This window comes from Poecilia reticulata, chromosome 10, assembly GCF_904066995.2.
Source record: "Poecilia reticulata chromosome 10, P_reticulata-male-v2, whole genome shotgun sequence".
NCBI lineage: Eukaryota > Metazoa > Chordata > Actinopteri > Cyprinodontiformes > Poeciliidae > Poecilia > Poecilia reticulata.
Window position 1 is genome coordinate 29968961 of NC_088839.1, and position 19386 is coordinate 29988346.

General features: G+C 38.5%; 1 protein-coding gene across 7 annotated transcripts in view; it reads left to right on the forward strand.

Annotated features, from left to right (window-relative positions):
- The first annotated feature begins 1189 nt into the window (after window positions 1-1189).
- Window positions 1190-19386, forward strand: part of LOC103471865 (LIM and calponin homology domains-containing protein 1) — a 70730-nt gene continuing 52533 nt past the window's right edge. For 3 of the 7 annotated variants that reach the window (XM_081611863.1, XM_081611865.1, XM_081611864.1), the window contains exon 1: window positions 1190-1765. In XM_081611863.1, the coding sequence (XP_081467989.1) occupies window positions 1664-1765 (102 nt within the window). In that variant the 5' untranslated portion in view covers window positions 1190-1663. The remainder of the gene's footprint in view (window positions 1766-19386) is intronic. The other 4 variants (XM_008421113.3, XM_081611866.1, XM_081611867.1 and 1 more) reach the window with 4 other exon arrangements.

The window sequence follows — 19386 nt, forward strand, 5'->3', positions numbered from 1 at the left end:
GAAAGGAAGAGAAACCGTCATTGTTTACGGTATCCAGGATGCAGAATCCATAGAAACGGAAGGGAAGGAGGAATACTTCCTGCTGACTCTTTTTCTGTACTGCTGCATATTTCCACAAGATGCCAGTAGAGATCCGCAACATGTCACGAACTAAACCCGGATTATTTGATGTGGCCCAATGAAGCCTCAACTGTGACTAGATCCTGCTGTACTTCCAGAGCAAAGAAGTATTTAACAAACGATGTTTTCATAGAAGAGCTTGATCACTTAAAAAATAGATAAGTTTCCCTTTCATATATATATATATATATATATATATATATATATATATATATATATATATATATATATATATATATATAATTATAGCGAAACAGAGAGAGAGACTTAATGTTCATATTAAGGAAGAGTTGCAGCTTAGGATCAAGCTGGCTCATGTTCGAATTAGTCAATATTCAGCATTTACACCTTTAAAATATAGCACTATGAGGACACAATTGAAACTTCCTGAAACAAGAAATGTTGAAGATTCCTTAAGTACTGGGTAACTGATTATCCATCCTTGCAGGGTCTCAGGTGTCAGTGGGGGAGAGGTATGGTTCTCCCTGGACAGGTCAACAGTCCATCACAGGGCAGCATGGAGGCACAGGAAAAACAACCACTCACACACACCTGAGGACCAAACAGTCGTGAGTTTTGGTCTGTGGGAAGCAGCTGGAGGCAACCCACACATACACAGGGAAAACATGCAAACTACATGTAGAAACACCTCAGTCTGGAAATTGAACTAAGTACTTTCTTTTGATTTTTATGATTGTTTAGTAACAAATACGTGTGTTGCAGTTGTGGTTTGTATGCAATTGGAAGAGTAAATTTTTTTTTTTTTTTATGCACAAATCTTTCTTTTTAAACTATTTAGGCAACAGATGTGGATCATTGCGTCAGTTCCATTAGTTAATTGTAAATTTCAGGTTCAAACCTTTGCTCTAAATCAGTGAGATCCCTCTTGTGCTTTTTGCCCCACATGTGAAAGTGGGTGTGTGATCCCCAGCGTGCTGCTGCCCTCATTGGCTGCCGGTGGAGCGGCGCTGCTGTGTGTATTTTGGACCGTTGGAGCAATACTGCGGCGTGCGAGTTTTAAACTACCGTCAAGTGAACGGAAAACGGCTAGACTAAAACCGGAAGTTGGTTTCTACAAAAATAAGAGGGCGCATTAAAGCCTCTCACGAACAAGCTAAGCGAAAACTTCCCCTCCCAACTTCGCTAACTGTTTGAAAATGTCTCCAAATGCTACAAAAGTGAACGGAAATGTTGTTAAGTGTGGATAGTTTTAGCTCTGTTTTTCATCCTTCTGCTGATCCAATATATTTTCACAGAGTTTATCTGCAAGCTAGCTTTATCGTGAAGGCTTCAAGCCTCAGTTCTGTAGATAACTACGTGTAACTTAACGCATCAAACACTAGCAAGAGCGACTCTGTGGAGTGCACAAACTGGTTCGTTTGCCTGGCCGCCGGTGCTGCTGCTGCTGGAACATCTACAGCTACAACGGAGGGAAACTGGAACCCTGACGCGGCTCTCCACTCATTTCGGAGGAATATCGCGGCTTTTGCACAATTTTCTGTAAGGCGTTCATACTTAAAGAGAAGAGCCAAGTCCTTCGTCCATGGCCAGTCCGGTTGCAGACCTTGGACAGTCTCATCAGCATCACCCTGGGTCGGAGTCGGCCGCCGACTCTGCGTTTCTGGAGGCTCAGAAATGGATCGAGGTGAGTTAAAAAACCCGAATGCCGAATCACCTCATCAGATCCTGCTTCCTTTAAGCGCAGGTGTTTGTTGATATAGCGTGGCCTTTAGTTGCTTCTATGTAGCCTCCTGTTTAAAGTGCACTTTATTTTATTGTTTCTTCACCTGTTGAAATAAGAAATAAATTTCTAAAAAATTCCTATGCAGGTTTATTGTAGCTGAATGCATCATTTGAATCCTAACTTTTACTCTTTAAACAAAACCTGAATATAACACCAATCATAAAGGAACAGTTTCAGTTATTTTGTCCAGGCCCTCCTCAAATTTGCAGAATGTGCTTGCTGTTGTACAGTGGCTGTTTAAAGTGACCTGGTGCGTGTTTGGCTGAAAACAATGAATGCATCATGTGGAATGGATTTTTGCCCCATTGCAAGCCCCGTCAACAATAATCACACACAAGTGAGGTTTTGTTCAGGGAGAATTTCAATCATGATACTTGTCAGGCTCCATTGCATTTAAGTTTGTTATCCTGCTTTCAGCTGTCCTCTTGTCAAATCACAGCTGACTGATAACTGCTTCATGATTTTCACTTCACTTATTTTTTGTATTATTAAAATGGAAACATTTTGATTTAGAATAGTAGAGATCTCCTTACCCTGTGGCATAAAACTTTTGACCGTCTTGGACTGTACCTGATGTTCTCTGTTCATGTGGCCTTCAGGGTTGCCCAGCAAAACCTGTTAGCTGCTGTCCAACGTGGTGAGGTTGGAGTCTGTCTTGGAAGGAGACAGATAAAATACATTAACAGTGGGAAACTTCTGGAAGTGTAGTGCTAGAAGAATACAAAAAGCTCCACTTAAACATGCTATTTTTTTTAGCTATTAATGTACCTGAGCCACCTGCCAAGGGAAAATCTATAGCTTTTTCTATGCCAGAATGCACTTTTTTTTTTAAACATTTCTGACTTTCTTAGAGGTTTGATTAGCCAATTCTGATTTTAACAGATTCCATTTATTTTAAGGAATAAAACATATACTTGTGACAAATATTCTCTAAGTTTCTTAAAAGATGTAATAGTTCTGAATCCAACTGAAAAAATAATTACAAACTTATCCCCGAATGCAACAAAGCATATGTGCTATTCACTGCTGGCTGACTGGTGCATCTCTGTTCCATATTTCTAATTTTGAAATTTTAATACGCTCACAACACACCATGTTATCTATATTAAAAAGACAGATAAAAGTGTCAGGCGCCTTTGCAGGCCTATTTAGCAGCTCCAAACTCCTCAGAGGACCATGTCAGATCTTTAAAAAGCCACCACTGACCTAGAATTCACGAGGCTGAGAGCAGAGCAGTGGAAGTGAACTGAAACTGCTTTTTTGTTGTTCTGCTCTCAGCTTTCTCCCTTGGGATCTGACTTCATTATCCCCACACACCAGTTGACAGTCACTCGCTCCTGACTGAACCTAAACACAAAGCTTCAGTCAACATCCAGTTACATTCAACTGCTGCGCCAGGTATAATGTCAGCACCTGATGCAAGAGGTTATGCCAGCAGTTTCCCCAGTTTGACATTTATTGTCAAAGACAAATCAATCAATAGAAAACAGTTGAGTCTGGCATGTTTGGATGTGTATCTTCTCAGCAGTTTGTTGAGGTTGAAGCTAACTTTCGTTTTATCACAGTTTGAATTTTTGCTCACATGGTGCAGACTTAACTGAGGGAGACATGCATGATTACTTCCTAAAGCCATTTTGGAGCTAGTTCATGCCAAACCTAATTAGGCTGACTTCTTTTTTTCCCCTTACATGGATCAGCTTTTACTTATTTTGTTTTGTCAGGTGAGAATAATTTAAAACCTGCCATTCATCATCTAACCACACAGAGACCCCTGCATCTGCTTTCAAAGCCCGATTCATGTCTCACTGTCTGCCTGTCCTGGTGGTCTCACCATGGTTAAATCTTGAACTGATGAATGCTTCAGCTGTGGGTTGTGTGTCAATTGAAGTAAAGCTGTGGCAGTCAAAGGGCTTGCCATGATCTACCGGGATGCATCTTGCGAGGATGAGATGCGAAAGTAATTTTGCACAGATGTTTGATGAACTCAATGATGGGAGGTTGACACAGACTTTTTTTTGTAACAAAAACTATTACAGTTCCTCTAAAATTACAAACAACCACTGGTGGATATTGCCAACTCAAAAGTTCATTTAGGGAAATCTAAGCCTGATTAACATTTTCTCACACGGTGAGAAAAACACTGCCAATGGAGACATGCCCTTATTGGCTAGAAATGAACCAGACATCAATTGGCTAGAGTGAGACTTAACCATTGGTAAAGGGGTTTGAATGCAGCCTTGCTCCAACACACCTGAAGCTGTTATTCAGCTCTGCAGAGGCCTGGTAATGAGCCATTCATTCCATAGATGAAGAACTGAATTTGGGCACCCCTAATGCATAGGATACGAATAAAGAGGTTAAGCTCTTTCAGTGACTTTGTACCGGATATACAGAAACTGGACCAGTTCTAACTTTCATCAAGGGGGCACATTGTGATGGCAAAATTATAACCAGAGCAATTTTAAAACTTGTTCTTGGTCTGTTGTGGTCAGTAGCTATCAAACGTGGTCCAAAGCAGGAGCAGTGAACAGGCAACAGGCCATGGGTGACTGAGCTTTACTATGAAGGAGTGAAGACTGGCCCGTGGTCCAGTCCAGTAGATGAACTACTGTGGCTGAATTTACTGAGGTGTTACACAGTGCATTACATTTGGGCCTGCATAGCTAAAGGCCAGTCAGAGTGCCGATGCCGACTCCTGTCCACCACTGAAAACCCTAATAATGGACGCATGAACATAAAAACTGCACCAGGATTGGAGGAACGGCTTGGTCTGACTAATTACGTTTTCAGTTAAACTTGTTTGATGGGTAGGTGCCTTGTTTACTTGGGAACAAATGGGACCATGAAAGATACACCATGGGAAGATGACAAGAAAGTAGAGACACTGTGATGGCCAATCTTGGGCTGGGAAACCCTGGACATCTGCCATCCATCTGGGTGTTATTTTGACACGTCCCACCATCAAGCATTGTTGCATACTGCGTACACCCTGGGAAGCAGTATTCCCTGATGGCTGTGACCTCTTTCAGCACAATAATGCTCCCTGCTACAAAGCAAGAATAGTTCAAGAATAGTTTAAGCAGCACAACAATAAATATGAGGCGTTAACGTGGAGTTGAAGTTCCTACAATCTCAATGAGCCTCGCAACTTACATGACATGAAGGTTCTGCTAACATGTTGGTGCGGAAACTACAGCACACCTTCTGGGGCCTGATGGAGTCCTTGCGTCAAAGGTTCAGGGCTGTTTTGGTAGCAAAGGGGTAGCTAACACATTATTAGACAGATGCATAATTCCATGAAAAAGTTATGTTTGAAAATAATAATTATCGTATTGAAATGACAAACTAGTCATGTAAAATATTCCTCAGCTACAACTGCCAGACAAAAGGCATCCAGCAGCATTCTTTGGAACAATCCAGAACTGCAGTGAAGCATTGACACCTGCAATTATTACGTCTTTGATTTGTGCTTCTTCACACTCACAACCCTCTCTAATGATGGTGCTTAAGTTCCTCTGAACTTCAGAGGAGTCTGACTGGCCCTTTGATGAGAGCAGTTGCCCCCAGTTGGTTAGGTTGAGTGATTTGTGTCGTACAGCCATGGGGCGTTTTGCTTGAACAGAAACCTGATGAAACCGCCTTATTGTGTCTTCTTTTCTCTGAAGTGTCTCAGTAGTTTGATGAATTGGCTTTTCTCTAACTGGGAGTTTAGGACAATTCTGCCTGTAACAGAATCATGTGAAATTATAGCAATGACGGGTTGCGTAATTTCAACAGTTGTACAGTTTTCCCTAAGCTGAAGACAAATTTATTGCAAAACAGGCAAGTAGAATTATTAGAAACAAATTAGAACAAGAAAAAAATGGAAATTATGTAACCTTATCTAATCCAAAATCTAAAGTGAACTGAAGCCCCAGAAATCAAGCCATTTTTTCCTTGCAGCTTGATTACTGTTGGGGGGTTAAAAATGTCTGTGCATTTAGCTTTAAGTTGAAAAATCTTGCCCAAAATGGGATTACTGAGTCTGTTAATTTTGTTTGTTCAGATAACCTTCAAACATGAGTTTGCGTGATTACAAAGTGAAATGATTTTAGTCTTAATGCAGGATCAGCAAGGTGAAAACTGTCTGGATTGGTTTGTTTGTTGGCTCTGTTCTTCAACACATTCTAGTCTAAACAAGGTTTCTTGGCACAACGTTTCTTCTCCTGAGCATGTGTGAGCGTGTTGGGTGTCCCTTTTCCTACCAAGTGAAAACACATTTGGAAATTTTGGAATAATATAAAGATACCTGAACGGAAAAGTGATATTCTTGACATGCCAATGTCTCTGATCTCAGCAGACAGGTCAGTGTTTATATTACCATGCATAGTTTTACTTACTGCTATCATAAACCCAATTATGAAATACACTGATGGGGCGGGGGGGTTGAACATGAAAATAAGATGTGTACATTTTTTTAGTCTTGGATTATACTTCTATGCATTTTTATTGCCTTGTGAAATCCTACTAAGGATTTCATGTCGCCTGTTGAAACTCCAATTTTCTGCTTTCTGATCCATGCCTTTGGCTAAATAATTGTTGCTCTTTGATAATGGATTTTAATTCAGTCTTTTGTTTTGGATCAGGTTGCTTTTTTCTGTCACAGGATCTGGCAACAGCTCTGGCACAGTCTGCAAAACGGGATGAGTGCTGGCAAAAAGAGCACACCCCTCTGGAGCAAAGGGGGAACCTGAATAACTCAGCATGATGATGGATGTGCATATAAATAATCAACTTCTGCTAACACCATAATCTAAAGTGGATTAGGCAAACTCTCTACTTGACATTTGCATGCTTTCAGGCAATTGATATGCACTAAAGATTTCTAAACATATTCTTCTGTTAAAAACTATTCAAAAGTATACTTATATTTTTGTCCGATTTGCTTTTAGAAGCATTTTTATTTTCTGCACACCTCTAAAACACTCTTAAAAAATCTTAACACATTTTAAATAATTCTTATTATAAGTTTTATCTGCACACACCACTGATTGAACCATCAAAAACTCAAAAATTTGACCTTTCTTCAGTCAGTGAATGTACTACACTAAACACTACCAGGTTGCAAGTCAAAGCTTTACATAAACTGGAAATTAAAATTTCAATCATTCATCTTTAATAACTGTATTTTATTTAACTGAAATTCTCAGAGGGCTTTGTGAAAGACACCATTTAAGGTCTTGTTTTATTTAAGTTAAACATTTTCCTCTAGTGGAATAAATTAAAGGAATTCACCATTATTTTTTCTGTGGAAACGAAGAGGAGCCCAGATGGAGGGATGTCAGAGAAGGCGGACCATGATGCATGGTTGTTTACCAAGGCTGCCGTCCACACTGTGTTTAGTCTTCGTTGTTGACTCACACAAACTGTTTCCTGTGAGATGTAAAAGAATGCAGATATTTTACTGGTCAGCTTGATAAGGTATCTTTTATGTTCAAGTGTACACTTCAGTAACATTTTTAATTCATTGTAATTGACCGGCTCTTAAGCTGTAATTAGAGTTCTTTGTTGTTCAGGATGTTGTTTCTTTGAGCAGAGGTCAGTCTCGAAAAGCAGAAAATCTTAAACATATCTACTTGGTTTGTTTATGAACTTTTGTAAGCAAAAATCTTGCAATCTACTTTAACATAAGATTTCCACCAATTTGCCTTCATTGTTGCAGTTGGTTAAATGATTTATTTGAGCTCAACAAACATCTGCAATTACTCTGTCTGTGTTTAGTTATGACCTGCTGCATGATATCATTTGCAGTTTAGGTTCTTTGTAATTTCATCCTACAGAATGGACCGTAATGTTAAGGGTTGAGTTTTCTTGGCAGTTACCGTTGGAGTACTTGGGCTGCATTGCTATGACTACAAGCTGTTGAAGAATGTAATTTTAGAAGGAAGTGTCGGTCTGAGAAGGATTTAGGCCACTTGAAAGATGTTCCATTCATCACTTAGTGCTCTTATGAGGTTTAGACCCATGATGTACATAGACATCCCTATCTTTACTACCATGATTTATGAAATAAGGATGTGAATAGTTTTTGTGCTTGCTAAATTATTTAATCATCCATTTTTAGTGTTTTTCATGTTGTTGTTTAAGGTAGCACTTTCTTTCTTGTTTTCAGAACTGCAATGTTTGATTTAAAATCAGATTAAAGAAAAACTGTGTTGAAGACCAACATTTGAAACATACAATTTAAGAACAAAATTCCAAATGTTTAGTCTGTCAGTAGTGTCGTTTTTTTCAATGATAACAGAGAGCAGAGGGCAGGAATTTGCATCTTCGAGTACACATTAACACAAACCAGACATGGACTCTGTTGAAGATCTGAGCTAGCAGTTAGCTGTTGACATTCCTAAAATGTGGTTCTTTAAGCAACTATTATGACTCATGGAATTGGAGAAAATTGACTCAAGAATTGTTAGTTAAAATTTTTCTTCTAATGCATAATGTTTACTCTGCACAGTTGAGCTATGACTAATAATAATGTAGTGTGAGCTGAAGGGTTGGTCATTTGAGAAATGGGATTTTTTTTTGTCTTGTTAAGTATTGTGCAGGTCAAATAGACCTGTGAAAGTGACAGATGAAAGTTAATTCTGTGGCAATCACCGACTCACAGATGCAAATTCCTGCCCTCTGCTCAGTAAGAACCAGTCAATCTTTTCAACTTGTGTTGCAAATAACTGCTGTCTGGACACAGTTGAATTAGTGAAAATGGCACCACTGAGGAAACGTGTTTGAAAGATCAACTTTTAACTGCAAGTACTAAACCAGATCTTGTGTTGGCGCTCATTTTACACTGGTTGTAAAAGACAGAGTTAAGAACCACTGGCAGAGAGCCACGTTGGTGTAGCATTATTTCTTCTTTAGAAACCATTTCCTTCTGAATTTGTGTACAGGAACACAGTGCAGGGAGATTTACTGCTTAGACATATCATTATGACCACTCACAGATTGTGATTTGCACTGATTATTTTTCTGGCAACTATATCCCGTGATATATTTATCTGGGTTTGATATTGTAGATTTCAACATAAGTCATGTACGTCGAATGGTTTGTTTCATAGTTAGCCTTATGTTGTTGAGGGCTTCGGTTTTTCCTCGTCTGTAATGAGAATCGCTTTCTTTAATTGTCTGCTTTTGCTTTGTGGCTTTTTGCTCCTGTGAAGCGTCTGAGTGCAAGTTTGAAATCAACATTTGCAAATATTCTCACCCAGCTCACAAATCGAATGCAAATCAATGTTTGACCTTGTCACCCCTTTCATTCGACTTTTTTGGTAGTTTATGGGAACCAGTAAAACTGCTCTTTCTAGTCCTTGTTCAGTGAATGATTGAAAAATGAGGACACGCATAGATGTTGGTCATATTTATCACTTCTTAAATTGATCAAAATAGCAGATTTAAATTTCTTTCTGTAAGTAATTTAACATTTTAAATCAAATGTAAAGATCTCTTGGCCTTATCATGTTACATGCATAACAAATTAATGCTTTTCATGCATCTCAGCCTATTTCAGTGGATTAAATGCTTCTGAATAAAGTGCAAAACTGAAAATAGTTATGCATGATTTTAGATTTGTGTGAAAATGTCACTTTGACTGCATTTTTAATAATGCGTATCTAGCTCCTGTGGATTCAGTGACATTTTGATGCCAGTAATTGGTAAACCAGTGAAGCATTGCCTCATTTTAGAAGTTGGTAAGGATGATGTTTGTTCTGCCTGTAGCTGATTTGTTTAGCGACGTGTTCTCGAGGAGCCTCCAGATAAAGCAGTGAGTTGAATGGTTGCTGTTCATGTTCAGTAGAAGCAATGTGGATGTTTTAAAGCTCTGTCTGTCTGACGGAAGGATGATGTTCATGTGAATCAGGAAGGTTGACCTTATCTGGTGACATCTACAGGTTCTTCATTTCACAACCAAATATATTTAAATGAGGTGGTTTCTGGACTTGGTGACAGCAGCGCTATTCAGTTATTCTCATCACAACTTGGACATCTGTATTTTTGGAAAAGTTTGTTTTTTATATTTAAAATGAATTGTTCTGGCCACATTAGATGTCACATTTTGTAAGGATGTTTAAAAAGCTTTAAACTGTTTTATTGATTGCAGTAGCATTAGTACACATATCCAACTTGGATCGAAGTGACAAACAATAGAAGGTTAAGAAAATGTGTCTTTAATAAAACAAGTGTCACAATTCCTCTTAAAATATCTACTAAATAAATAAAACTAAACATTTTTGTTTTATTTAAACCTTCCTTTTTATATTTGTCAGACTTCCCCAGTTCCAAGACATGCATCTTATGAAGGCTATTGGTTGAACTGAAGAGAAGAAAGCCAGAGAGACTATTCTTGATGCTCTGCAGAAATTTAGAAATTGTGTAGGATCTTTCTCTCTGTACACTCCAGATGTCTGAAGTTAAACGTTTATAAATCTTTGCGTACTTGTATCAGGTTTCTATTATGGCAGATTGATTTTCCTCCTAATTCTTTCCTTGATGCCACCAAAGCATGGCAAAAGTAAAAAAAGAGAGAAGATCAATTAAATTTTTAAATGCCTGTGAAGAACACAACCCACCCAGCATGTCATCTGCTCACTGTTTCTCTTTGTGTCTGTGGGTACGCCTCAGAGTGTGTGTCTCCTGCCTGATGTCTGAAGTCTGTCTGTGACAAGGTGAACAGAGTCATCTTGTTCAACTGCTGTGTGTGTGTGTGTGTGTGTGTGTGTGTGTGTGTGTGTGTGTGTGTGTGTGTGTGTGTGTGTGTGTGTGTGTGTGTGTGTGTGTGTGTGTGTGTGTGTTCATGCTCTGACAGAAAAAGCTTTCAACAAGAGAGATTAAAGCAGGCTAGCATTCAAACTGTGTTGCAGCACACACACACACACACACACACACACACACACACACACACACACACACACACAAAGTGCCGTCTAAAAGAGAGGCCGTGTGCCAGGCTGCACAGTCATTCTCTGCAGGGAAGCTGTTAGGTAGGGTTGTTACTTAGCACGCTTAGAGGTAAATCTAATAAAAGGGTCACCCTGAGAATAAACTGATAGGTGACAACACATAAAGCGTCTTAGTGTTAGGCTTTGATCTTTTAAGCCTCAAAACAATTTTTTTTTAAAAAACCTTCTGAAAATAGTTAATACAAGAGGGACATTTTTGGCTTTTTATTACTTTATTTAATAAATAGGTTACCACATGGCAATGTCAAAATTCTTGATGAATTAAGCAGGCAGTGCTTTTATTTTGAAGAAGATAGCTTTGGCAATGAAGCTATCTAAATAGAGATGGGCCCTGCGACAGACTGGTGACCTGTCCATGGTGACCCCCGCCTCTCGCCCGAAACGGTAGCTGGAGATGGGCACCAGCACCCCTCCTGACCCCACTAAGGGACAAGGGTGCAAGAAAATGGATGGATGGATAGAAATAGAGATGGACTAAAGAAACAAGTTGAGTTTTGAAATGATCCACATTAATTTAATGCTGATTTCAGTTTGTAGTTATTTTTATACTGCTACAACAGGTAAAGAGGTTGTTATACATCCTTAATTAACTTCAGATCTGTAACATTCCTGGTTAACAAGTCAAATGCAACTTTAAACAGAAGAATATACACATCTCTGTCAAAAGGTGTGGTTGGTGGTTGACAACTTTAAATAAAAACACCAAGTCGCCATTAACTCCTTTTACTAGCTTGTACTGTTAAGAAATATTACAGGAAATCCTAAGGAAGCACATAATGTTACTATAACAACCAGTTGGTATACGTTACTATAATGCAGAAAAAGAGAGAATCATTTACTTCCCCTTCTCCCAAGAAAATAATTGTTCAGGAGTCGCGTATTGACTCTTTAGAAGGTGGGCCTATGTCGGCTTTAAATTCAATGTTATGGTGTCTCAATTAAGTTAATTGCTAATGTGTGCTATTATGTAAATGCATTCTCAATGACAATATTTTCACTGGATATTGCAGAAGAGACCAACACTAGCTGAGCACATTAAAAGCTACATACTGCAGTTAAGACGTTAACTCCTCATACCTTTACATCAAAACCTCACTTCAAAAATACACAACCAACTCTTTATCAATGACTTTCACAGGTTGCTTCTTTGTTTTCACCAAAAGTTGCTTGAGTTACAGAACAGTCATTTTTTAGGCTTTAATGGGAGCACAAAAGCTAAGGAGCAAGAAAAACCTAATTTATCTGTCTCTGTAAGCGGAGTTGGAGAAATCACCACTATTCTCTTAAAGGAAAACAAAGCTGATTAAAAGCATTTTTATGGCAAAGCTATTCATGCTTTCTTCTTGTTATTTACTGGCCTTTTTACTTTTGACAGGAAAAGTAGAGCCTCTGGAGCTGTTTTGAGTTGTTCCTTTGAACACACTACAGAGGAGAAGTGTTTACGTTCTAGTTGAACGCCCCGCTTCTATTTAATTAAACAGGAGCCACAAGTCAACAGTGAGCCAGGAATATGTGCAGGTTACACAAGCCTTGTTGCTCTACGTCATTTGTCTTGTAATCTGCCAAAACTATTGATTTTCCTCGTTTACAAGCTGGGTGGTCACATTGCCTGCCTCTGATTTAATTCATGATTTATGCATTCCTGTATGGACTCCTACATTTTGTATACAGGTCAGTTTAGAAACTGTAATTAGACTTTTGCAAATGTGCAACAACTCTTCTGTTGTTGTTATGAAAGAAGCTGTACCCTTGCTATTAGCTTAAAGCCATTGCATTAGGTGTTATTCTGAAACCTTCCTCTATCCTGAGGTGTATGAAGCTTTTAACAGCAGCTAAATGGGACCTTTTGAGGGAAAAAAGCAGTGACTGATGTTTCATCACCATCCAGGGGATGTTTCTAATTAGGTCATGCAGGATGAGCTGGTTTCCTAGTTTTCTAAGCCGGCACTCTGGGGAGCTGGGCTCTTTCTGACTGCCGAGGGAGTAAGTGAAACTTGACTGACAGTCATAAAGCTGTAATGTGAGAATTGTTTAAGAAACATATTTTATCAGAATATTGGCTGTATCACAACTGACTGAAAAAAACAGAAACATAACATGTCTCTAGTGGTTACAGATCTTGAAAATCTATCCTTCCCATCCTTTCCCTGAATACATTTCAGATTGTTGTTCTTACACAACACACAATGTTGGCAAAAGTTGAAAGTTGAAAGTAGAAGTTCAGAGGGGTTACTTACAACCTAGAGATCTTTAAAACTGAACATAATTGGAGTTGTTATTATAAATGGTTTATTTTAAGTATTTTGATGTTTTATTTTGAGTTAAATAATCAGGACTCTGGAGAACTTGACTGCATGCTGAGGAGATAATTCAGCTATTAGCTTCAGGTCTGTTGGATCACTGATGCACCTTAATGCTGCAGGAAACCAGCCTCTGAGGCCTGGATTTGAGGACCTCTGTCTTTGCCCGACTTGAAAGCTTTATGCAAACGCTCCATGCCTCCTTCTCTGATTTTAGTACTTTTTCATGACAGAGTTATAGCACCACTTGCAGGCCTGGAATAGTTACAACAGCACTTAAGCTTATTTTCATTGTCTTCAGAAGTCATTTCTTTTACAGATTATATGTTCAGAGAAATCTTGTAGGAACAACATAAATAATGGGCATTTTAGGGACAACGGTTTTCATCCAGATAAGTCTTTTCTGTTTGTTGGTTGTTGAATCAAAATGCTAAAGTAGCAGGCCGTCTTTTTGAATCAGAGAGGTTTAGATGACTCAGGTTTGCTATGAATGGAAGCTTTTTGAACTGAGTGGGATTGCTTTCATTGTTCCTCACACAGTGTGTCATACACATTACTCTGTGCCCACTGGGTCCAGCATTCCTAAAACCCCCTAGTCCTCATCCCATTCATACACCAGCGCACACACATGCACTCTCTCACACGAATACTGGCTTCACCTCATTAACGATGTGTGCAGCCTTCAGACTCTGGGAAGTGACACAACCGTGCCTCAGATGACCAACACTTGCATGATGACAAAATATACATATACTTGTTTTTTTATTAATGCAGGCAGATAGCATCTTTTATAAAGGGATCAGATAAAAGAAAGTTTTATCACTTTATCTTGAAATGGCATGAATAAAATTATACCAAAATAAAAACATCCATGCATCTGTGTCATGAATGAAAAGGAGGAAAAAGAGGTAAAAACTTTACTATAATATTTCCTCCTATGAACTTCCTGCTTTCTTGTTTTGTTTTGGTAAGGAAATGACTGGTTTACAAAATGCATTGTTTTTACTGTCTTTGTTGACCAATTTGACTATATTGAAGAAATGTAAACAAATCTAGAATTTTACGCAGTGAAACTGTTCAATTTAGATTTTTGCCAATATTCATGTTTCAAAATCAATATGTCCATTTTTTATTGAAAATAAAATTTTTTTGTTCTATCTCGCTCGACATACATTTTGATGCTGGAATTTTTCCTACATTTGGCTTATTTTCCACATTTAATTAGTTCTTACTTTAATTTTTAATATGTGTCTGTGCATTAAATCAGTCAAAACGGTGCAGCAGGATAGAAGTCTGTATCTGGTTCCAGCCAGCACTGAATTTGATCAGGTCCATATCTAGTTTATATCTCTATGATCTGGCTTTCCATAAGCTTAAAGAAGTGGTCAGATAGTATCAGGTTGTTGTAACAGAAGTGGATCTACATTTCCGTTTTAAAATCTATGAGGCTATTAATGCTCTGATAAGATCTTCTTTTGTGATCTTTAAGGCTGCTTCGTAGAGCATTGAATTCAGATTTTCTGCTTGAAAGGTTTTTCGGCACTCAGGTTTGCGTAAGCTACATTAAAGTGAAGAGGATAAAAGCTTCTTTTAAGGCAGAAGTCTGACTTGGACAGTAGAAGTCCTGTTCTCTGGAGCTGCAGAAGGTCAGGCTGTGTGTACCAGCAGCAGGCAGAGGTGCTTCAGAGCTGGTTCACTGCCAGCCCTGCAATTTAGGAAGCTTGTTGTTGAATACTGGCAGCAGTTTAACTTTAGCAGGCCATTTAACATTTCACATTGATGGACTAAATGCTGTCTAAAGGTGCTCTATTTTGTTCTTTCTTTGGTTTTTCCTTGATATTATCTGCATAAACTAGTATTTAATTACAACAGTTGAGTAGAATATTAATATTAAAAGAGTAGGCCTTGGGTAGCAGTAATGTTTGAGGCCATATAATACAAACCTGTCACTCATTCAAGGGAAGAAAGGCCCAAGTTATAAATAAGTATCACATCTAGATGCTAAAGACAAGTTAGGAAAATGTGTTTTGAAGTTAGTTTATTAGAAACTTCTGAGCATCCTTGTGTCATGTCTTTGCTAACAGCCATTTTTTGCATTCAACACAAAACAGACTATTAAGTGCATGTAAACTGTCGTTTGTCTGAAATATGTAGGATTCCAGAGCTTGAAAGTGCTTTTAGGAATACTCACTCCTGTTAAATTAATTGTGTTGATGAAACCAAGTTGTAGACTTTTTACTCTTTTCTATTTGACAGACTTGCCTTAAATGTCCAAATTAGATTAAAATATGTTGTAATAACCTGAATAATGCCCTGTTTTGATGTTGCTGTTGACAGAGAATGTCAGTGAAACTCCTGATAAGACCTGCTGAGGACAAAGCTTTGTGAGGATATGAAGAAAGCTTGTAAGAACATGCAGACGGGGAAGAAAAGAATGTTTTCACGCTGACAGATTGGGGGGGTTGGTTTGTTTTGGCTTGTGTTCTTGCCTGGCTCTCTGAAATTGACAGTATAGTAAGGAATCTCATTTCTGTCATTGCTGTTTTTAATAAACATCCAGGATCTGTTGCCAGGATACTGTTCTGAGCATTGTGCCACTTGTGAATAAACTCCAAATCCAACTTTTAATACCCAGGAAGAAATTCAAGTCAACACATTTTTACTACAATTACTCTATTTTGAACCTGGATCATTCTCAGGTTACTAGTATAGCTTAAAAATGCAAGACAAAGAAATGAGAGCAAGGGATAAAACAGAGTAGGCAAGTTCTTTGAAATTACATAGTCTCAGTGTTTTCATCACTTGATCAAAGTTTAAAACCAAATATGGGTTTAAATACAAGTTTCTTGTCATGTTCTGTCAGCAAATTGCTTCCACACTTTAATAACCGCATGGTGGCAAAAACAAAGTGTTTTTTTTTTGTTTTTGTTTTGTTTTTTTACACATCTGAACGTGGCAGAGGGACAAAAACAACCCATGTTGCAACGCTCCGTCACTGTAGAGATTGGTCGTACTAAGACAGTCATTTTAAAGTTCTTAAAGATCTTGAATTGGCAGAAAAGTCAAGTGATCCTGAAAACATTCACATGCACTTCATAAATCCAACAGTCTGTCTGTGAAGACTCAGGCTGATCCGTAGCCCAAAGAAGACCCCTACTGATGCTGACTGTCCTGTAAGACCATGTCTGCAATAGAAGGCTTGAAGAAAAAAAAGGCTCCTCTCAAGGCGAAACCCAACTGTTTCAGGCATTTATCAAAATTTGGAAGAAAGTTTGTTTTCTGACAAGAAAAAGATAATGGTCAAGGTCATAATGGTCAAGGTCATGATGGCCTCTGATATTAACATGATAGATCAAACTGGAGATGTTTCTAAGCAGCACAGTAGCAGAGGTTGATCTGGGAGCATTTTCCTTCCAAAGAACAATGGACCCTCAGGTTATGGATGACTCTGTGGTAATATTGCAGCAGTTACCGCCTTGACTGTAGGTCATGCAACAAAATAACATCTCTTTTGAATCATCCTGCATGTTCACTTTTGCGGATGGATGGCTAGGATGGATGGGAGGTTTTAAAAAATGGTTGTCATGTCCTGACCATCGCTGTCCGTGATGATGCTAGTTTCACCATATGGATCAACACTCCCATATGTCTACTGGAAAAGATTGCATCACGCAAGTGATGTGATGAGTAACTTTAAATCCAAGTATTTTGCACAATATCTTTGTAGTCACTTACTGCGTAAAGGCAGTTAAAGCAATTATCACTCAATCCTATTTGGAAACTGTTGGGATTAAAACCCAGCTCAGCCATATATTTGTATTAGGCTAACCCAGGACTGGGCCTTCATTAAATGGGTTAATACTGCCAATGAGCTGTGTATGGACCAGGTCAACATGAGGGCGCCCGCTTGTCTGTCAGAGTTTGACTTCACTCCTTGTGTGACCACTGGGTAGATGTTGTTTTGTGCATCAGGAAAGCTGTGCTGGCAGGATATTGGAGACTAGGGGAAGCACATGGAAAAGCCCAGCTGCTTAAGTAGCTTAGCTCAAAAGAACCAGTGTCGACATCCAGGATCTTTGTTTCCTATCCGGGTTCTTGGAGAGCTTGTCTCTAAAATCCCATCAGGTTTGAGAGAAATGGTGAAGTTGTGCTTTTCTGTGGACTCCATGAGTTGGTCAGTGTGTATTTCTTACACTGTTGCATCTGTTTACTGTCGTTTTAAGGAGCAAGGTGAAATATCTGGTTCTTGTTAAAATATTAATAAAATTATAACTATTGCAGTGGTTCTATAAGAACCCAAGTGAGACTGCCAACTGTTATGAAAGTATGACAAGTAAGTTGAGATTTTTTTAAAACAAAAATCAACAAAAAGAGCAAAAATAAAGCTTTTATACCACTACGTAAAATAGCTAATATGCACATTTGTTTGTCTGCCACTCTGCTTTCTGAAGTAACATTTACAAAGCTGACTAAAGTTAGCTATTTCTTTCTTTGATACATTAATGTGTTTTTTCATTACCAGAAAAAATCCCAAATAGCTTTGTACACTTTCTTTAGCAAGGAGAAAGTAAACTTTCCAAGTTTAGTCAGAATAAGCGGCTGACTGACAGCTTCACTGGTTTTTCACATTTTGTCATCTAAAATTACAGTGGAACAGGTTCTAGCGGGTTTTCCTGGAGGATTGTCCTTGATTTACCTCCATCCATCTTCTAGAGGTGTACATTAAAATCATGGCTCAGTTGGTATTCGAACAAAGAATTCTAGTCATTTTTTTAAATTTGATTTTATTATGGTATAAAACAGTGTTCCAGTTTTCAGGGACCTGTACATGTTTTAGGCGTTTACTTTCTCCCACACACCTGACCTGAATAAGTGGGTGATTAAGAGGCTTCTGCAGCACTTGATGACATGCAGAGGAGGTCATGCAATCACTTGAATCAGAATCAGAGTTTTGGCTTATTGGAACACAGACACAACTAAAATATGCAAGGCAGAAACCCCTGATGACTGGAATTGAGAAACTGATCTAAAACTTAAAAATGTGAAAAGTATAGAACTGACTGGAGATTTCACTGTTTTTTTCCCCCCAATGAATATAGTAGTATGAGCAGGTGAATGGATAGGTAGACACATAGCTAGATAGATTATACAATAATACAACTTGAAAACAAATGTTTTAAATCAAATTGTGCCCATATTTGAGAATGAACCTTGTTTAAATCTATTTGGAGTTGCGTTGGTATTTTGACAACCTAAAGTACCAATTGCACCTGAACTCTGCACAGCAGCTGTTGGGAAAACCCCCGTTCATCAAGGGGATTCCTCCCACTTGCATTTTATTAGATGTGCAGAGTTTTGGCTTATTGGATACTACAGGAAGTCTTTTGGTCATCAACTTATTTTCCTCCAGTACCAGTGACCTTTACTTTCCACCTGAACTTGTTTCTAGTGAGTAATTCAGTTCAGACTCAGAGCACGCTTATTGCTTTTGGGAAAATGATTCGGATCACTTTTTTCCCTTAATGATAGCTGGGCATCCTCACTGCTTTGTTTTTGTTCTCACTTTCTAAAGTGGGACTACAAAATGTTTTATTGTACACTTCTTTTCAGGTAGAAAACAAGTCTGTAATCATTTGCATACCAGACTAACAGGATAGTACCAGCTATTTTTGGTATGAACACAGAAATAGCTGGTAGACCCCGACCATCTACTATTTTTGAATTTTATGCGATAAATCACCACATTTGGCATAACAGATAGCTTTCAGAATTTTTACAAATGGCTAAAAAATTGGTGGGTATTAAAAATGAGTTTTGATTCACAAGCAGAAAACAAGGTTGGTCCTCTGTAATAATTTATTTAAATTTTCCCAAGCAACTTCCTGCTTAATCTAAAACCAGGAAGCCCCTCCTTTGTCCTTCATGCCCCAAGATGTCAATCCACGGGGCTAAAATGTTAGAAGGAAAGGTGGTGGCAGAGAACGGCACCAGTGGAGACTTAGAGTTAATCCACAACAAAAACATTGTTCCACCTTCCAATCAGGATGTAAACGGGACGGACTGGCTGGAAAGCTGACATTTAGCAAGTCCATGTCAGTCACAGGAAATTTGTCTTGTTCAATCACCAGAGCTTATCAGAAGTGAAAGAGAAGGGAAGGGATAAAAAAAAGGAGCTGGGTTTTGGAATTCAGGTATTTTAGACTCCAATGAACACAGATTTGTAAGAGGG